We start from the raw sequence: 17,642 nt of genomic DNA on the forward strand, positions 1-17,642 counted from the left end.
GAGAGCATCGCAACGCTCACTTCAAGCACACACCCACGCGCTCGGCGACACCGCTAAGAAACCAGCGGGCGAGCTGCACGGAAGAGAACTGGGATGAAGTTTGGCTTCTGTGTGTTTTCTTTCAATTCAGAGCATGACAAAATCTCTCCGTACAGACCCCGCTCACCCTAAAAGTGTCTCCTCTCCTCTGCCTGAGCCCTGCCCCTACTTCCAGCGAATTCCCAGCTACCAAATCTGTTCCCCCCGAGATGACTTTTTGGAAAGGTCTCTCCGCATACATGGGAACAGGCGGAATCTGTTTTGACTTAAACATCTGGAGCTGTGCCTCTGAGTCACTACCGAGGTCCCAGCTGTTAAATAAACACGGCGAGGGGATGCTGCAAGACAGAGACGGGCTGCCTATGGGGGGGGGACGGCGGTCCCCTGGGAACGTGACGCTGCATTGGACTGCAAACGCTTTTTGTTCTGGGTTTGTGCAGCACAAAAGGGTAAGGGACCAGAGTGCAGCTCGGGATTGAGGTCCAGGAGCAATTACAGGGCAGGTTAGAAACGACAAAAGAGAAGGCAGGAGCACTGAACCCTGGAGGAATTTTGGCACAGGTGAGGGCTCAGCTCAGGACAGATGATGCTCAGGTCTGTGAGCATCACGGTCTGAGGTTTCCACAACGGGCAAAGCTCTTACATTCTCCGCTTCCTTTCTGCTGAGCTATTTTAAAGACAATCTGGATCAGGCACTGTAAGCCAGTCAAATTTATTACCTGACCTTCGCCCCGCAGGACAGAACAAGATCTTACTCTGTTCTCAGGCTTAGATAAATAGTTTATTGTCTTGCGTAATGCAGGAATGGTTAGCTGCATCCAAAATACTGCCTGACAGCTACTCAGGCCCTGAACACAGCCGGGATGAGGATGCAGATGGGTTAACTCTGTCCCCCAGGGAGCAGCAGCAAGCCCATGCCAGCTGTGGCAGTAAGAAACCCCCAAAAAACCTTTAAAATTATAGCAATAAAGAGACACGGTGGCTTGCCACGACAGCAGCTTAATTAATTATTTGCCTGGAGGCAGCTCCAGAAGGGATGCTGAACCCCTCCAGGCTCACAAAACATCAGCACCCGTTTCACGTTGGCTTACGTTTAGAGAAATAAATATTTGCACCGAGGGGAAAGGCAACAGAAAGATTTATATCAGTGCCAGACCCAGGCACTGCTCCTGGCCTCCTCCTCTCCTTGCTCCTTCCATTTAAAACCAGCTCAGCACACAGCAGCATTTTGTGCAGCCTCCAGAGCCCAATTTAACCAAAAGCTCCCCAAAGGGACACAGCAATGCCCCTTCCCTCTGGTGAAGGAACCCGGACAATATAACCCAACCCGCTTTTAACCAGACCCTTTGAGCCACCAGGCTTTGAAGTGAGATTTTTTTCAGCCTCACACATGCCCAGATAGGAAAAGGAGGACAGAAATAGCAGCACAGCCTGGGCTGTTTAACTAGACTTTGTCTGCCCACCGTCTGGCCAAGGCTTCGGTCTGCTCTCAGGTACCAGAGCTATTTGTGAACCCCAAGGGCTGCAGCAATTTGATATATTTAGAGCCCAAGTCCTATTTGAAGCCCGCGTGTGTGCATGGAGAGGAAGGAGGTGGACAACAAATATTTTGTTAAGGATGTTTTGGGGGCTAGGTTCCAAAAAATAATAATAAATTCCTACCGTGCATTTATTAAAGGAATATATTGAGGCTAGGAGGCAATTCCTGTGGCCTTAAAATTGCTGTTCCACCCAGCCAGGCAGTCACAGGTGGGCTCGTGCTGTGTTTGGGCAGTGCCACGTACAAGCTTAAACTGCTGGCGCCCTACAAAGGAACCCTACAGCAGGTCCCAGGACCACTTTCAGACGCTGGCAAACTGCAAAACGCCCAACAAGCAACAAAGCACTGCGCTTCTGCACTGCTTTTATCCTGCCCTCTACCTTTTGTCGAGGTGTGCAGCTCCCAGAACTCCCCCTGCCCCTTCTGCAAAACTGGGAACTTTTACTCCAAGCTCTGCTTTGGCTAAAAAGAAAGAAGAAATGCAAGCTAAGACAAATCCAGAGTCAAACATCGGTGATTTTTAACAATGACTTTGGAGGTGTCCACAGAGGATCACAGCAAGCAGGTTCAGCATCCTCCTCCCCATGTCCCCGACCATCCCCAAGGCAGTGGGCAGCCTAATTTGTGTACGACTGCTCAGTAAAGGTGCTCAGCTTGGCACTTCCATGCATTTTTTTTTATTTTTTAACACTTTCATGGTGCATGGCTGCAGGGCTGGGGTCTGTAGGAGGGGAGAATAATCCTTCGGACAAGTCCCAAGGCTAAAAGCTGCAGTGGCTGCAGAAAATACCAGGCAAAAACGATGGAACTTAAAGATTGGATTTCAGATTTGCCCTAACCTTGGTCCTGGTGGAAGAGTTAACCTCTTGCTGCCTGTCTCCTATCTGCTTATCTCAGATCTTCCATCCCTCACCCCACACTTCAGCCTGCGACCGACAACTTGTCTCATAGAAGCAAGGGTCAGGCACTGCCCCTGCCCCACGGGGCAGGCATGGAAAGGCTCAGGGACAGGAAGAGATGTGATGTAAGCCTCAAAATATGAGCTGTGACGGGAAAAGATCTGGCTGAGCGTATATATATAAGCCAAGTGGTTTATGGTGATGGAAAATTTCATCCTATCCTATTTATCTGCAGCATTTCCAAACTGGGAAACGGAGGTATGTACATTGCCCAATAAAAATAAACTCAGCTCAAGGGCTATCGTGTTGCTTTTAAAAGAGTGTGAACTCTCTGCCTGTCAGATTTTAGGAAGCGAGGCCAGATTTGAGCAAATGTCAATTTGCGGAGCCCCTCGGAGCTGGAGCCCCGTCAAGATGAAGTCAGATGTTGTCTGATACCTGCTGGCTTTCCGCGTTAAATCTCAGCGGCGCTTGGCAGCCCCGGAGAACTCAGCACTGAAGGTCTTTAAGACACTTTCTAAATGATGAATTTAAGGCAGTCTGTCCGTCCCCCGGCTGCAGGAACACACAGGGCTCCCTTTTGCAGGGGAGAGAAACCTGAATGTGATGGCAAATATTTGGGGATGGGCTCCCAGAGCGCGAATTTCCCCAGGAAGGCAGAACAAAATCACTGCTCACTGCAGCTTACACCCTGACACATGAATGCACACCGCAGTCAGAGCCTGCTCCTGTTAATCTGCTGGATGTAAAATCATCCATTTACAAACATCCAGGTCAATTTGGGAATTCTTACAGTCGTTCCTAACTACTGTGGGAAAATGGGATGGAAAGGTGCAATTCAAGGTGATGCACGGAGCACATGCGTTAAGGAACAGCTTCATCGTGGTGCAGCCAGTGGGACTGGTGGGGAGACCCGAGCACAGCATCGCTGCTCTGTAAAAAATTCCTCAATCCCCTCCATCTCATTCCAACGGGGAGACATCAGTGGGACAGCCTGAAAACCCAGCAGCTAACCAAACGATGATGTTCCCCCTGGTGAATGCAAGGTATGACATGCAGAATTCCCATGCACGTTAGGCAGGGCAGAGACGTTGGATGTGCATTCACACGAGCCTTTTGACCTCCCCGTTTTGGAGTTTATGACCCTATGAGTAACCCTTCTCAGCAGCTCTGACTCAAACTGTGGCACGCCAGCTGCTAACGAGATAAAGCAAAGATTGAGAGAAGGAGAGCTGAAAAAAAAGAGGGGGGAGAGGAGTTGAAACATTTGACAGCTAGCTGCGACTGAAACGTACTTCCACAACGGCATTTAGAAAATTTACAGCACATCACCTTTAGCCTTGCTCCTGCTGCATTAAAGCAGAAAAAAGAGCTCCTTGGCTCCCAGTGACTTTAAAGGGGTATGAGAAAAATCAGCCTGGTTTTGCAGAGTAGAAGTAACAGCGTGGCCCCGAGTTGTTCAGAAGACTCGAGCAGTGATGTGTAAGGGAGAAGTGGGCACACAAATCGTTCTGGATCCTTGAATTTGTCCCGTTGACAGACGTCAAGCTACAGGTTAACAGCAGCATTAGGAACCCAGCACGCAGAGCTGGGGGTGAGAAAATACACCGCTATTCCCTGCCACCAGCAGGGAGGCAGGCTGACAGCTCTCAGCTTCGCACAGGAGCTTAAAACCAAAGCTTTTCCTTTATTTTTTTTTTCCCCACTCCCATCATTTCAGTGCCTTTAGTCACCAGTGCTGCTACTTGTCATCGTGGTGAACGCCTTCACCCATACCTAGACCCCAAGAGCTGCCAGGACGTGGGGAATATGACTTATTCCGCATATATTTCACTTATCCTGCATTGATTTCTCCTGCTGGTGACCCCGTCTTCCACCACAAGAACTGTTTCATGATTCATTCTACTTATCCTGCATGAAGCCCAAACACCCACACATTAGCTCAAGCCTCCCTCAGTCACCCCAGCGTGCTCCGCTCGTTAGCCAAACGGCAGCGCTTAGCTCATGGAAAAGCAGAGCCCTCCAAAGCTTTCATGATTAATACCTGAAGCATCTCGGAGTGATGCGACCTCCGTCTAGACTAAGGCATCTTTCTTTTCTTCCAGGCCTCCGTTTTGAGGATTCGCTGTGGCTTTGGGGATGTGGGCGCCTGCCAAAGCCATCGCCGATGTTCCATGATCTCGCCCCGCTCCCTGAGCAGCAGCCGTGCCATCGGCTGAGGCAATTTGGGATCCCTTTGGAAGGCCTCCTTCCTCTCCTTAGCCAAAAAAAGCCAGGTCAAGGCACAAAGAGAGTTCCCCTTCTCGTATCCTGCATCTGCCCCCTGCGTGGGAGCCTTGCATCAGTGCTGAACGCTGCCTGCTCTCTCAATCAGGGGCTGCGAAGGAACTGCTAGAATAATTTTGTTTTAAAGCGAGAAAAAACGCTGTACCCTTTGTTTCAGACCACGAACAGAGCCAAGATTCAGCCATGGAAACCACGCTGTGGTATGTGATACACCCTGGGTTCCCTGTCTGCTTAAAATAAGGTTTGCCTGTGGTTACTGGAGGGTTTATTTTGATGTATTTTAACCAAGGGCAACCAGCGAATCTGCATGCTGCAGCACCAGAGCATCCGAAACAAGGGAGATGTTAGCTGAGTGGCCACAAATATTTTCCAACCTGAAATTCTGAAGAAGCATACGTTTTTTTTTCCTTTGAAGAGCTCAGCCCAGCTTCTTTCCAGCTCAGCATTCCCTCCTGGATTATTCCCCCCTAGACCACTATTCTGCAGAAATCTATCAATTCTGGTTCAGCTGCGTTTCAGCAGATTTGCTTCTGTCATTTCCCCAGGAGTCTCAACCTCGGCTCAGCAGACAAATCCAGTCACAACCCAGAACCTTTCCCCTAGTGACCAGCCCACGTTTTCCTCTGTTCACTTTCATTTCATCGCTTCTAGTGCTGGCTCCCCATTCCCACAAATATTTCCATAGAATTATCACACTCGTGTCATCATTGCTTAGCTAAGCACTCCAAAAATCTCTTCAGATCTTTCCCTGTAAATCCATCCATTCCATTAAACGATTGCAAAACAGGAGGAATAATAGTGTCTCCTTACTTATTATGCTATTAAAAAATCCTTTTGAATTCTTCTTAAATATGTAAAGCTTTGAACAGCTGAAATTCAGCTCTGAAAGTTGCACCTGAAGCCAGCACCTAGAAGTACTACAAAAAGTGTGCTTTAACCATGGGGCACAGCTGGGATAACCTACAACGTACAGGTCCCTGTCGACAGAAACCTCCTGATTAGCTGCTAGGGATTTTGAAGTACATTTACCTCTATTTGGTTAAGCAGCGAGTTGTCAAACTTGAAGCCAGGGATTCTCTTCTCGCTGCACACCACTCCCACGTCCTCGGTGTGTTTGCAGTCGGTTACTCCCCAGCCATTTGACGTGCACGCTGCCAGGGTGGTTTCCTTGCCATTACAGTGGACGTTGTCCATCCAAATTTTCCCTGAAGGGGAAAAAAAACAACACAGAAATGAGACTCAGAAAGAGGGTAAATTGTTCTTAATATATCAGGGGAAGAGATTACTGCTAAAAATAACCTTGAATAAAAACGCTAAGGAACACCAAAAATGGAAACTTCTCCTCCCCATTGCTCTCACTTATCTGCATTGTATTAAAAAAAGAAAATTAATCCCTCAATGTAATATAATAAGTAAATATAATACAATATTTAAGGCTATAGGCTTGAATGATGCAAGTGAAGCCTTGACCACGGAGGCTCTGGACCTCCACAGTCCAACAGCAACCAGCGTGGCCAAAGGATTGCTTAGCCAGGGACATCCCAGCCAGAAGCTCCTCATGCCACCACTGCTTGCTGTTGTGTTAGCATGCAAAGGGTCATCAGCCTGAAGGAGATCACTGCTGGAAACTTGCTCATGTTGAAAACCGATCTCCTAATAAGCCACTTTGGAGCAGGCGTTGTCATCGGGTCCCCTCGGTTTGCCTGCTTAGATCCTGCCCTCTAATCACTCTCACTAAATCATCCCTTCTGTATTTAAGGCTTCTCTGTACATCATTTCTTGTTTGCTAAATCCTCGTTAAACCTCTTCTATGAGAGAGCTCCAAGTTTTCATTAAATGCCCCCACTTTTTAAAGGCGTTTTTTTGGCAGAAGATTTAACAGCCCACTGCTGATTGCAACCTCCTGTTATTTGGGTGCTCTTTGAAAACCCATTGCCAGATCCAGTTTCCAGACTATCATCACCACTTCTCCTCCAACAAAAAACGTGCACATATGTATATTATATTAAAACAAATCAGATTCTTTAGAATTGACTAACAAGCAGACAAAAAATCAATAGGTGTCACTCGGAGAACTTTAGGTCATGTTTTCTAAGGAGCAGCTGAGAGCAGAGAACCAAGAGCTTCTCTGGGATTTACCTTTATGATGTGCTTGCTTTTCCTTTGGAAACGTGCTGGGCACACGTTGCTCCCTGCAATTTATCCCCTAAATTGCAAGGAGCAACAGCCAACAAGATACTCCCCTATTTTACGGTCCCCAAGACTTTGTCTGTCTGAAGAATAATAATACATCCTTTGGGTAGAAAGGACTGCCTGACCTCCAGAGCCAGGAGGAGATTCTGCAGGAGCAGTCAGAGCTGTTTCCCTTGGCTGTCCCAGCTGCTTTCCAGCAGCCCTAACACGTTTGGGTGTTGATGAAGGATCTGCTACAACCCCCTCTGCACGGGCTCCCCATCAGGATTGAACCCACACAGAGGATGCTCGCTCCCATCAAGTCACGTGGCGACAAATTTCTGGTTTGTTTTCAGATGTCATGGCCTCTTTCTCTCTCAGAAATCTCCTGCTCTACCCCAAGAGCCAAAATCCACAGCCTGGGACAACATTCAAGGTTTCGCGTTTCACTCAAGTCAACGTTGAGGCCTGCTGGCTCTTTAATGGGCAATTTTATAGGTGTGAGCACTAACGAGTGGCGCTAAGTAACAGCCATACAGCACGTTTATCCCTGCTGCAGTGGAAATAACCTGTCTGTGGGTTACATCGACAGCGTGCCAAGCTTTCGTATTTTGAGAAAAAAATCTCCGTAGGCCAACATTTAACTAACAGAGCAAAAAAGGAAGGATGTGCAGTTTGGGTTGGGGGTGAGGCCTTGCTTCACCAGGAAGTGTTTCTCGTTACATTTGTAGGCAACATCACCACATCTTGAATTCAGGTCAAGAGTTATCGGGGTTGGAGAGACACCGCTATTGCTCCTGAGTTACCTTACCTTCTCCTTTCCCATATTTTGAGCTCGGTAGCCAAGACACAGCCTCCACGTAGCCCAGCTCCCTGCAGATCACATGCGCAGCGTGGATGGAGAAGTCATCGTCGCACACCGTGCCCCACTCGCCGCTGTAAAACACCTCCACTCGGCCTTCGTTGTGCTTCCTCTTCTGCCCCGCCAGCCGCAGCTGGATTTTGGGGACGTTTGCTGGCCTTTGGGGGGGCTGGTAGACTTGGGGGGGTGGCTCGGGGTAACCGGGGAGGTAGGGCCAGTATTCGTACTGGGCAAGGCCCAGCGGGCTCAGGGAGATGAAGAACAGCATGAAGAAACAGTGGTTATGGTTAAAACCCAGGAATCTTTCCATTTTCAGTGCTCACAGTTCTCAGAGCCAAATCCTCTGCTAGCAGCTGCCGATCAGTGCAGGTAGGTGCTGTGTGGCTGTCCTGAAACAAAAGGAAAGTTTGAGTAAGGCTCGGGAATGACGTTGGGATTTGTACCTCCTGCTTCAGCAGGGGATAAACCTATGGGAGAGACCACGTCCAGCGCTGCCTGTCAAAACCAAAGTCAAGTAAATTATTTCTTGTGAGGTGGGAGAAGAAAATTAAAAGTAACCCACGAAAAGCATTTGCAAGTTTAGGTTAAATTGCCAAATCATTTTGGCTGGAAAATATTTTTTTCCAAGGCAAAATTCTACAGGTCACAAATGCTAGAAATAGGATTTTCCTATTCCTCTGCAAATCCAGTAGTTTAGTGCCTCTAGCAAGCGATGGCCAACTTTGGTGGCAAATCAGACCGGGACAGAACTGAACCATTTTTTTCCCCATACCACCTTTAAATAAAAGAAACTCAAACCATCACTTAAACAATGGAAAACTAGAAGGGTAATGAAATATAATACAACGTGGTCAGAAGTGAGGTATTTATACCGAAATCTGTTTTCCTAATATGATGACAGAAGGTTTATTTCTGCTGCCATACCTCCAGTTTCCTCTGCAGAGGATCAGCACTCATTCACGTAGGCAGACAATGAAAAAGCAATCTCACCTAGCCCTAACTGGCATTAATAATCTCCAGTTTTTGGTTGCTAAGCCTGGATTGGGTCCCACAACCGCTAAATCCTTGCATAAGCTAGCCATGGTATGAACCAGCAATTATTTTTTTTTGACTCATTGGAGGAATTTCATCCGGATACTATGCGAAGTTTAAAGGCTGGTGATTTTTCTGCCCGCTTCCCACTCACGTACTCCCCACCCGGCACACGGAGCGGCCGAGTAGCACACATGGAGGCTGATGGTTGAATAGTTTCCAAGTGAAGCAATGCCAGAGAGCAGTGGGAAAAAGCTCCCCAGCCCTTTAAAGCTCCATTATTTCCTGGCAGCCAGCAAAGGGGAGGGAGAGGGGGAAAGACTGGGCTCCCAAACCAGATGTCAAGAAGCAAAAATCCTTCGGTGTTTTTGCTGGGTCTCAACTATCCCCCCCAAAAAATGACCAGACGATCACACGTGCATGAAGACACAACAAAACTCTTTAAGCAGCATTTCAAGCTAGGGAGGAATATCAGTAATAGCAGAGAAACAGCCCGAAATTCAGGACACCTCAGTTCAAATCTCAGCTTTGAGACCAGACTGAGACCTGTACATTTTCACCAGGCATTCGAAGAAAAACTGGCATGGAAACAAGGTGTTTCTCCAATTTTTGCAGGTTGGGAGGGCTGAGAGAGGAATAAAATGAATTCCTGCCCCACATCAGAGCTAAAGGGGCAGAGAGGAAGGAAACACAACTGCTTTCACAAGGCTGCTCTTCACCAGCTGCAAACAAAGGGGATTTCCCAAAGCAAACGCAGTCACAGGGCAGGAGATATATTCTGTAAAAATAAAAGGCTCCCGAGTCCAGGCACATTAGTACTTGTCAGACACGCCTGACTTCAATACCTTCTCGTATGGATTTCAAAAGAAACCTCGTGCAATGTTTTTCAAGGATACAAGATGGTTTGCAGCCTAGAGGATAAACACATGGGCAGCGTGATTGTTGTGAAGAGGATAAAAATAATAATCAAGAAAGCCCCTTAGATCATAACAGAGAAGAATAACATATGTTAGTTATAAGTGGAAATACTGGAGAGGGGGGTAACATCGAGCCCAGCAGAGCTGCAAGCCTGATGGTCTTCAGAAAATCTGTTTTTTGCTCCTAATCTTCTTTAAACATCTGTTTTGACATACTTCATTTGACGTAGCTGTTGTTTCTTGCTACTGCATAAATCAGATTTGAGAAGCCTCAGAAAATATTGAGAGGAAACTAAGTGGGACTGAAGGGTCTCTGCATATTGCTGGGACCTGGTGAAGCATCTGCACGGTCTTTGTGCAGCAGGCAGCCACACGAAGGATATCTGAGAAGGAAAAAGCAAATAAATTGTGGTGTGTAGCCTTAGAGTCACGTCCTGAAGAAAGCTCTCGGGAGATAAGGCACGTCATCGTCATCAACACAAGACGCCAAATTCCCCTCTAGCTTACAGTTCATGGTTTATGGCACACCAGAAAGCTCAATAGTAACCCAACGAAGAATATTTTGCAGGAGAAAAGGACCAACAAACGATGTGTAGCCAGCAGGTCAGCTTGTTTCGCTTTATCCCTCCTCATGCCAAGGCAAACACTGACCAGCGGTCAGCTCCGTGCTCCGGCTAATAGGGGTCTTTCGTGATCGGAGGCCAGGGAATAGCCCAAAACTCTGCAACTCCACTTTCCAGGACTGCCTCCCATTCAAACCAAAGCTCCTGGGTCGTCTTGCTGAAGGATTTCAGCCAAAAGACACAACAATTTGGGGAAGCCATTCAAGAGGCAGGATGTAATAGCTACCAGCTGAGAGCGGCGCTCCCCGAAGCGTTAATTAATAAAGCAGACAGAACCCTGCACGGTGCCAGAGCCTTTTAAAAACATCACAGAGCCAGGAGACCTCGCGGCCCCCGAGCAGCTTGGTGGGGCTGGGATGGCACAAGAGACTTCCAGGTTATTTTAATGGGTACCAAGATCACCCAGGGAGGTACCGACTTAGATTACAGCAAATCTTGCAGGTGCGATTTTCAAATCTTGGTGGCTCAGCACCCCAGGAGCCCTAAGATGCCATAAGGCAGGGTAATTTGATTTTGCTCCCTCGAAGCTTACAGGTTTTCAGAGTCGTGCAAGACGATGAAAAAAACATTAACCACAGAACTCGAGAAAGCCTGGGGAGGAAGGATAAGGTTGCCTGAGAGCCCCTAGCTCCACAGAGGGGGGTCTGACTACCAAAAAGGTATTTTAAAAACCCCGTATGAATTTAATCCTGAACCTTCGCCAAGGAAAATGACTCAGGGCACACAGGTTTTGTGCTCGGGTTGTACAGCTTTGTGTCCCATCATCACCGGGATACCTCGAGGAGCAGTTGAGGCTCCTACAGGAGGAGGTATTGGGAAAAAAAAATAATAAAAAAAATCAGAAATCCCCCTTTTAGTCCCATTGTACCTGTGGAGGTGAATCTCAGAGGGATTCTCGGTAAGCCCAGCCCAGCAGCAGCTCCACACGCTTCGGGAGACAACCCTGCAGTGTGTACTAGCAACCACAGCCTGCTTTTCCTTCAGGTCATATTACCGTCCGCTTCGAAACAGTCACACATTCAAACACGAAAAGACAAAGCTTCCACAGTGCTTGCATCACCCCAGAAATAAAACCGTGCATACCCAGCGGTCTTGTTTATTGAGGCGCTTAAGAGAAACTATTCAGACCAAGTCACGACGTCAGGAAAAGCTGAGTCCCGGGGAGGCTGAGCACAGGAATATTGCAGTATTTCCACAAGAAACCTGCCTGCTTCCCATCAAGACAATAGGGATTATGGAGAGGAAATATTTGGGCATCTTCTGGTGGAGGCATCTCCATGGGTGTTTGGGCATCTTCTGGTGGAGGCATTCGTCTATCCATCTATCAGGGTGAGATGTCCGTGCTGCTTTCATCAGGAGGCAAGACAAGCAGTAAAAACTGGTCTAGAGATTTGATAAAGCAATTTTTGGCAGCACAGAAGATTTCACAATGATTTTTTCACCACTCTTCAACGAGAACACTGATGACACGGTGATAGACTCAATTAAGAGCAGTAAAAGATACAAAAACAAGGACAGCATTAAATAGGAGCCAACTGCACCTGCATTTATCATAGCATCATAAGCCACAACAACAACATTTAATAAGTATTTAGATAAATCTGGTCATCTGCTATGACCAAAATCTGGACACTTTTTTTCATCAAGTCTCGAAGAGAGCTGCATATGCAGAACTACCCAAAAAGAAACCTAGGCTTAGATCCACAAGATGTTTGCTTTGTGCTGGCTATTCCCTCTACTTTAGGGCTCATTCCTCCCCTCAAATCCTCTCTTTAATAGCCTCCAGACTTCGTAATGATGTAATCCTAAAAGCATATATTTTGGTCTCCCCATTCAAAAGAATCCAAGACGGAGCATTAAAAAATTTCTTGAATAAAGGCAGTGGAAAAGCCAGGAAAATACTCCAGGTCTCCTGGCTCCCCATCCCGTACTTCAGGCCATACGATGATTCTCCATCACTGTGTTAACTTGTAATTTAAGGCTTTAAGGCATGCTCCTGCAAGCTGCTGACTCAACTCTTTTCAGGGCTCCCGTCTGAAAAGGAACAGATAGGCACACAGGGAAGAGAGCAGCAATTTCATTTCAAAATGTTGAGCTTTTACTTCTTCAGAGAATCCACCAGGTGAAACTAATAGGCTATTCATCTCCCCAAACCTAAAGCCTGTCCAAGCAGCACGAATCCCTTTTTAATTTCGCCAAATCATCAAAACAATAGATCAGCTCGGACTGAGACAGAAACACCAGCTTTCCTGCTCCCCTCCTTCTCCAGGCAACAAAAGGAAAGTCTCAAGTGGTTGATTTGGGACTGTAGATCCAGCAATGCTCCGTTAAGTTACCTTAAGACAGCAAATTTCACATTAATGCACACCGGCCAAGTGCAACCAGGAGCAAATTCAACAGTCACATCAGGGAAGGTAACAAATGCAACCTGCTTCTTCCAGCCTGGTGGGATGCTGCAGGGAAAGAGAGAAAGTCCCAGTATATTCTGTGGGACCAGAGGTAAAGCTGGCACAATTCAAACCCATAGACTTGTTTGCCATCACTTGGTATTGAGGCTAGACACAAAAAAGAAGTCCTGATAGACAAACACACAAGTTATGAGAATAGGGACAGAAAAGGCACTTGGCTGCTGTTTTCATTTGAAGGACTGCTACAGGTCTAACTAAAAAAATAAAATAAAAAAATTAGTGTGTTTGTCTAATCCCCTGTACCATCATTGGGTTGGATCCATGAGATCCAAACCTTTAGAAATAACCGCTCTCCAAAGTTGTGTGCGAGGCTGCAAGCTCTTCTCAGATCTGTTCCTTCAACTGAAGCAATTCACATTTGCTTTGTTTTAGCCCCTTGACGCATTCATTTACCTCAAAAGGAAACAAACAACCAACCAAACAGCCTTGCCCAGGGATCTGATGGACACACGCAGCATCTTCTCTCCATGCCACAGCTGCAATTCAAATACACTTCATTTCGGGAAAAAGATCTTTATTTTCCTTATCTCTTCCCTTTGCCTGGTGTCGAAGAACACAGATGAACAGAGATGTGAATCATGACAACCCTCAGGCTCCTGGCCAGCACCAGCTGGCTGTTCCACAGACCTTGTGCTCTGCTCTTAATAGGAAACAGAACTTATTCCCAAAGACACTTCCAAAACAGTTAAATAAAGCATTTTTTTTAAAAAAACAAGTAGTATAAGTTCTTTAATTCGCAGCTAGTGTATGCTATTACCATGAACAAGTGATCTGATCTCTCTCAGCAAAAGCAGCAGTGGCAACTAGAGCTATAGGATTGAACTTTTTGTGTTAGGAGTACATGATTAGTACATGAATAGAGACCTTACAAAAAGGTACTGCATTAAAATACAGCTGACACACATTCACAGAGCCAGAACATATTTGTGTAGTCCCTAAGGCTGAAGAGCATCAGCAAATTCTCTGAAAATAAGGTTCCCCTCACGCTCCTGTGTAACATTGCCTTAATTAATAGAGCCTAACCCATTAGTACCACAGGTTGAGTTCAGAACATCATGTTCTTATCTCTGTCTGCATTCCAATTTTCTTATACCTTGAATAATAAATTTCCATCAACATTACTACAGATTAGGAGTGGGATCTTTCTCAATGTATTTGCAGACACTCATAGTAAACATGTACCTGCACACACGCTCCAAAAGCTTTCCCAAAAAAATGTTTTGCAAGCCCAACTGACCGGTGATGTGCTGAACAGTTCCTTCCACTGAAGCTGCCATCTCTTAGAAAGGACATCGCTGGGTTTTTAAACAGCACCGAAGATGTTCAGGCCAGGTTGGATGGGGGTTTGAGCAACCTGGTCTAGAGGAAGGTGTCCCCTCCCCATGGGAATTAGGTGATCTTTAAGGTCCCTTCCACCCCAAACCATTCCGTGAGTTGATGTTATGAAACAATTCAGGAGGAGAAAAGATAAAAGGTTACAAAAAACACACAAAAAAAGCAAGAAACAGAAAGAAAAAGAAAAAAACACAGAAGGAAAGTCAGTGGTGCAGTAAGGTGAAGACAATAACCTTGGGAGTCAACCTATTGAAAAAATAGGTGAGAAAATACATAAATATATATAAAAATAGGAGGGAAGAAATAACGAGAGAACATTACTAAGCATGCGTTTTGGGGTCCATCAAATATTAGGTCATGCTAATATTTCATGTTTCCTAACTGCTCTCTAGCTTCCAACCAAGAAAATTCCACCACTGTGGGTGGCTCAATACAGATGAAATGAAACTGGCAAGTAGGAACCCTAAAGCCAATTAGTTTCAGCCCCTATTCAGTACAAATTTGAAAGCAATGTTGTCATTACGAGCCAATTATAGACCTGCTAACTGCTATTCCTGCTATTGCTCCCAAATAACTACACCAGGAGCTTTGTATATGGTCTTCTAAACTGTATTGGTCCTTACTAATACTAATAAATAATACTAATAAATACTGAATAATAAATAAAAATAAAATAATAAGTACTAAACTGCATTGGTCCTTACTGATCTTTTTTTACCCACATACAGTAACACCTTTTTTAATTAGGCAACAAAAAACTAATTGAAAAGAAGGCAGTTACCGGTGTGCATGCTGAAGAATCAGAACTCAGCCAGCCCCAGCTGTGTTCATTGCAGACAGGCACAGTCCCACGTTTCACTTTTCAGGTGAATGCCACTGCCTATCCTGCAGGCATCCTGAAAACTGCTGTGATTGCTTCATGATAAACCAGCCTAATTAATACAAGTTGTCGGTAGGCTGAAGGCTGCTTTGCAAAGGGTGGGAATCCCGAGCATGCCAGCAGAAAAGTTTCTCAGCTCAGGACTTATCTGCTTTACACCTTCTGCCCAGCTGCACTGAAGCCTTTCCCTCTGGAAGAGTGCAGTTATTCAGAGAGGAGAACTTAAACTGCTTCTGAAGTTTAGCCGGTGACATTTACACAATGTTGATGGCATGTAACGTAGCTTTCTGGTCTAAATCAAACATATTTTAATCATCTTACTGAATACGTGTTGCCTCAACTTGTAGACAGCCTGCAACATGTCTTTTTTTACTTCATTAGTGCGTGCCTGTGAGCAAGCAAGGGGAGAAAATCCTTAACTTGGTCACAACATCTTTGCAAAGTGACACTGAGTATCTGTGCCATCCCACCCTTGCCAAAGCAAGTCTCAGGAGACAGGAATTAGAAGAAACATCTCATCCCTGTAACGTCTAACCATCATGCTTAATAACTGACGGGAGAGAAGGAAAACAAGTTCAAAGAGAAAAACAGAAGAAGCAAGATCAAACTTTCAGCCCCGAAGCAAGAGAGGGTTAGCAATGTTTAACCCAATCCATCAGCCCCTGCATTCCCTAGCAGTAATGCCACCGTCCCGGCTTGCAGTCTGTGGGGTTTGCATTTACCTTGGGGTTAGTGGTAGGCTGTGCTGGAGGAGCCCCCTGTCCCGGCGTGCTTCATGAAGCTTTTTCTTCTGGGCTACGCGCGCCGCCGGAGTGGTCCCCTCTGCGCTGGAAAATATCCTGCAGCCAGAGAAATATGCTGCAAGAAGCTGCTGCTTCCTGGCAAATTTCACTAGAGTTAGCCAAGCAAACCCCTCCCAAGACCCAGCCCCTTTAGCCTCGGCTCATAGCGGGTGATATCATGGGCTTGTCTTGTAATCTGAGCAGAAGCGCCGCGAACAGAACAGAAACGGGGGGGAAAACCTCGCCAGGATCGCGAGGAAGGAGGTGGGTTAGGAATGGGAATGCTTTTTCAGGAAGTTCCTAGGGAACTAATAGTTGGAATCACATTGTTATCAATGTTAAATAATGCTATGTGATTGATCACAGCACTTTTTAAGCAGCCCAAGTTGGTTCAGAGCCTCAGTGCCAAGCACCCTCCCCATACAAAGGGCTGCGTGGTCTTACAGCTCAGCATCTTCAAATTTAGATCCCTTTCACAGACTTTACCGCATGCCATCTCCACAGCTACTTGGGTATCACCAGCCTTAACCCTTCTGCATCCAGCAACTCGATTTTTTCCAGCTGCTCAATATTAAAACCCTTAAATACAGCAGCTCGAGCTGCACAGACTTAAAAAACCATCCAGATCTGCAGCAAGAGTTACTCCGTAGTCCTCAGTCCTGAGGACTACCTAGATGCTAAAAACAATTCTTAAAACAATAGCAGACCAAAAATCCTGACCTCAGCTGGGCCAGAAAATTCAGAGCATCTGTGATGCGAGCAGCTAGCAGTGAAACAGAAACACTGGACTGAGATGGTTGAAAAAACTCTTCCATCAAGAAAAAGCAGCTAAATTAGATGTTATTCTGAGGACTGTAAACTTCTGCAATCTTTTCAGATGGAGTAGGTTTTGGTTTTAAAACTTATTTTTTTTCCCCTCCCTTTATGCTTTTAATGCATCATAAGAAAAAAATAGAAGTAAACAGTTTTATAACAGTGAAAACAAAGAAACAAAAAACACACAATGGTTTTCAAATCTCTGTTCCAGAGAACACCTTCAAATTTTGATTTCTGACCCAATTTTGGACACCAACACACTCAGAAGTGTCAGCATTTCCCAAAGAATGGAAATTTATCTTCTCACCAGCTTTGGCCATGGGTACTGAAATCTATGTTTAATGGGATTTTCAAACACATTAGCAGAAAATTGATAGGCACAGAAAGAAGAGCAGGTAGTCACAAAGGCTGATTTTAGAAGGAATATCCCCATTTACTTCAGTATATTCATAGATGAAATGTTGAATTTGTAAAGGGCTTTCTAGCAAACCCTTCCCTAGCACAAGGCTGTAGCACACTTGTCCATGTCAGTCCTGCCTGCTTGCATAAAAATTACCAAATTATCTTGAAAAATTAAAGTGCTTTATCTATACCTCTGGATACATTTCCAGAACTACAAGAACACATCTCCCACCAGACTTCTCTCCCTTCCCAGGTTTCCCATCACTTCCCAGAACCAAGGGTTTGGCCCAACAGGAGAAAGGTGCCATTTCTTGCTGGTTTATGAGATGCTCCCACCCCGAGGAGACTCTGCCAGGGGAAAATATTGGCAGGGAGATGATGACCACATTCCCATGGGCTGGCAAAGCCTTCTACAGGACAATCCCCAAACATCAATCATGCTAAAGGTGGAAAGAAACATTAGAAATAAGTGAATTGCTTCTTGGTGCAATTCCTGGAGATAGCAAGACGTCAGAGCTTGAGCCCACAAAGTCATTGAAACAAAGCTTTGCTTTTTCTCCCAAGAAATCAGCAGCAGTGGTCAACAGCA

The 17,642-nt window shown here is 45.9% G+C and overlaps 1 protein-coding gene across 1 annotated transcript in view; it reads right to left on the reverse strand.

Annotated features, from left to right (window-relative positions):
* LOXL2 (lysyl oxidase like 2) overlaps positions 1-15,935 on the reverse strand; it is a 43,329-nt gene extending 27,394 nt beyond the window's left edge. Inside the window, exons 1-3 of the mRNA XM_068662036.1 lie at positions 15,776-15,935; positions 7,748-8,187; positions 5,794-5,969 (exon numbers count right to left, since the gene is read on the reverse strand). Of these exons, the coding sequence (XP_068518137.1) occupies positions 5,794-5,969; positions 7,748-8,108 (537 nt within the window). The 5' untranslated portion in view covers positions 8,109-8,187; positions 15,776-15,935. The remainder of the gene's footprint in view (positions 1-5,793; positions 5,970-7,747; positions 8,188-15,775) is intronic.
* Between the last annotated feature and the right edge of the window lie 1,707 nt (positions 15,936-17,642).

This window comes from Anas acuta, chromosome 27 (assembly GCF_963932015.1).
Source record: "Anas acuta chromosome 27, bAnaAcu1.1, whole genome shotgun sequence".
NCBI classification, from domain to species: Eukaryota; Metazoa; Chordata; class Aves; order Anseriformes; family Anatidae; genus Anas; species Anas acuta.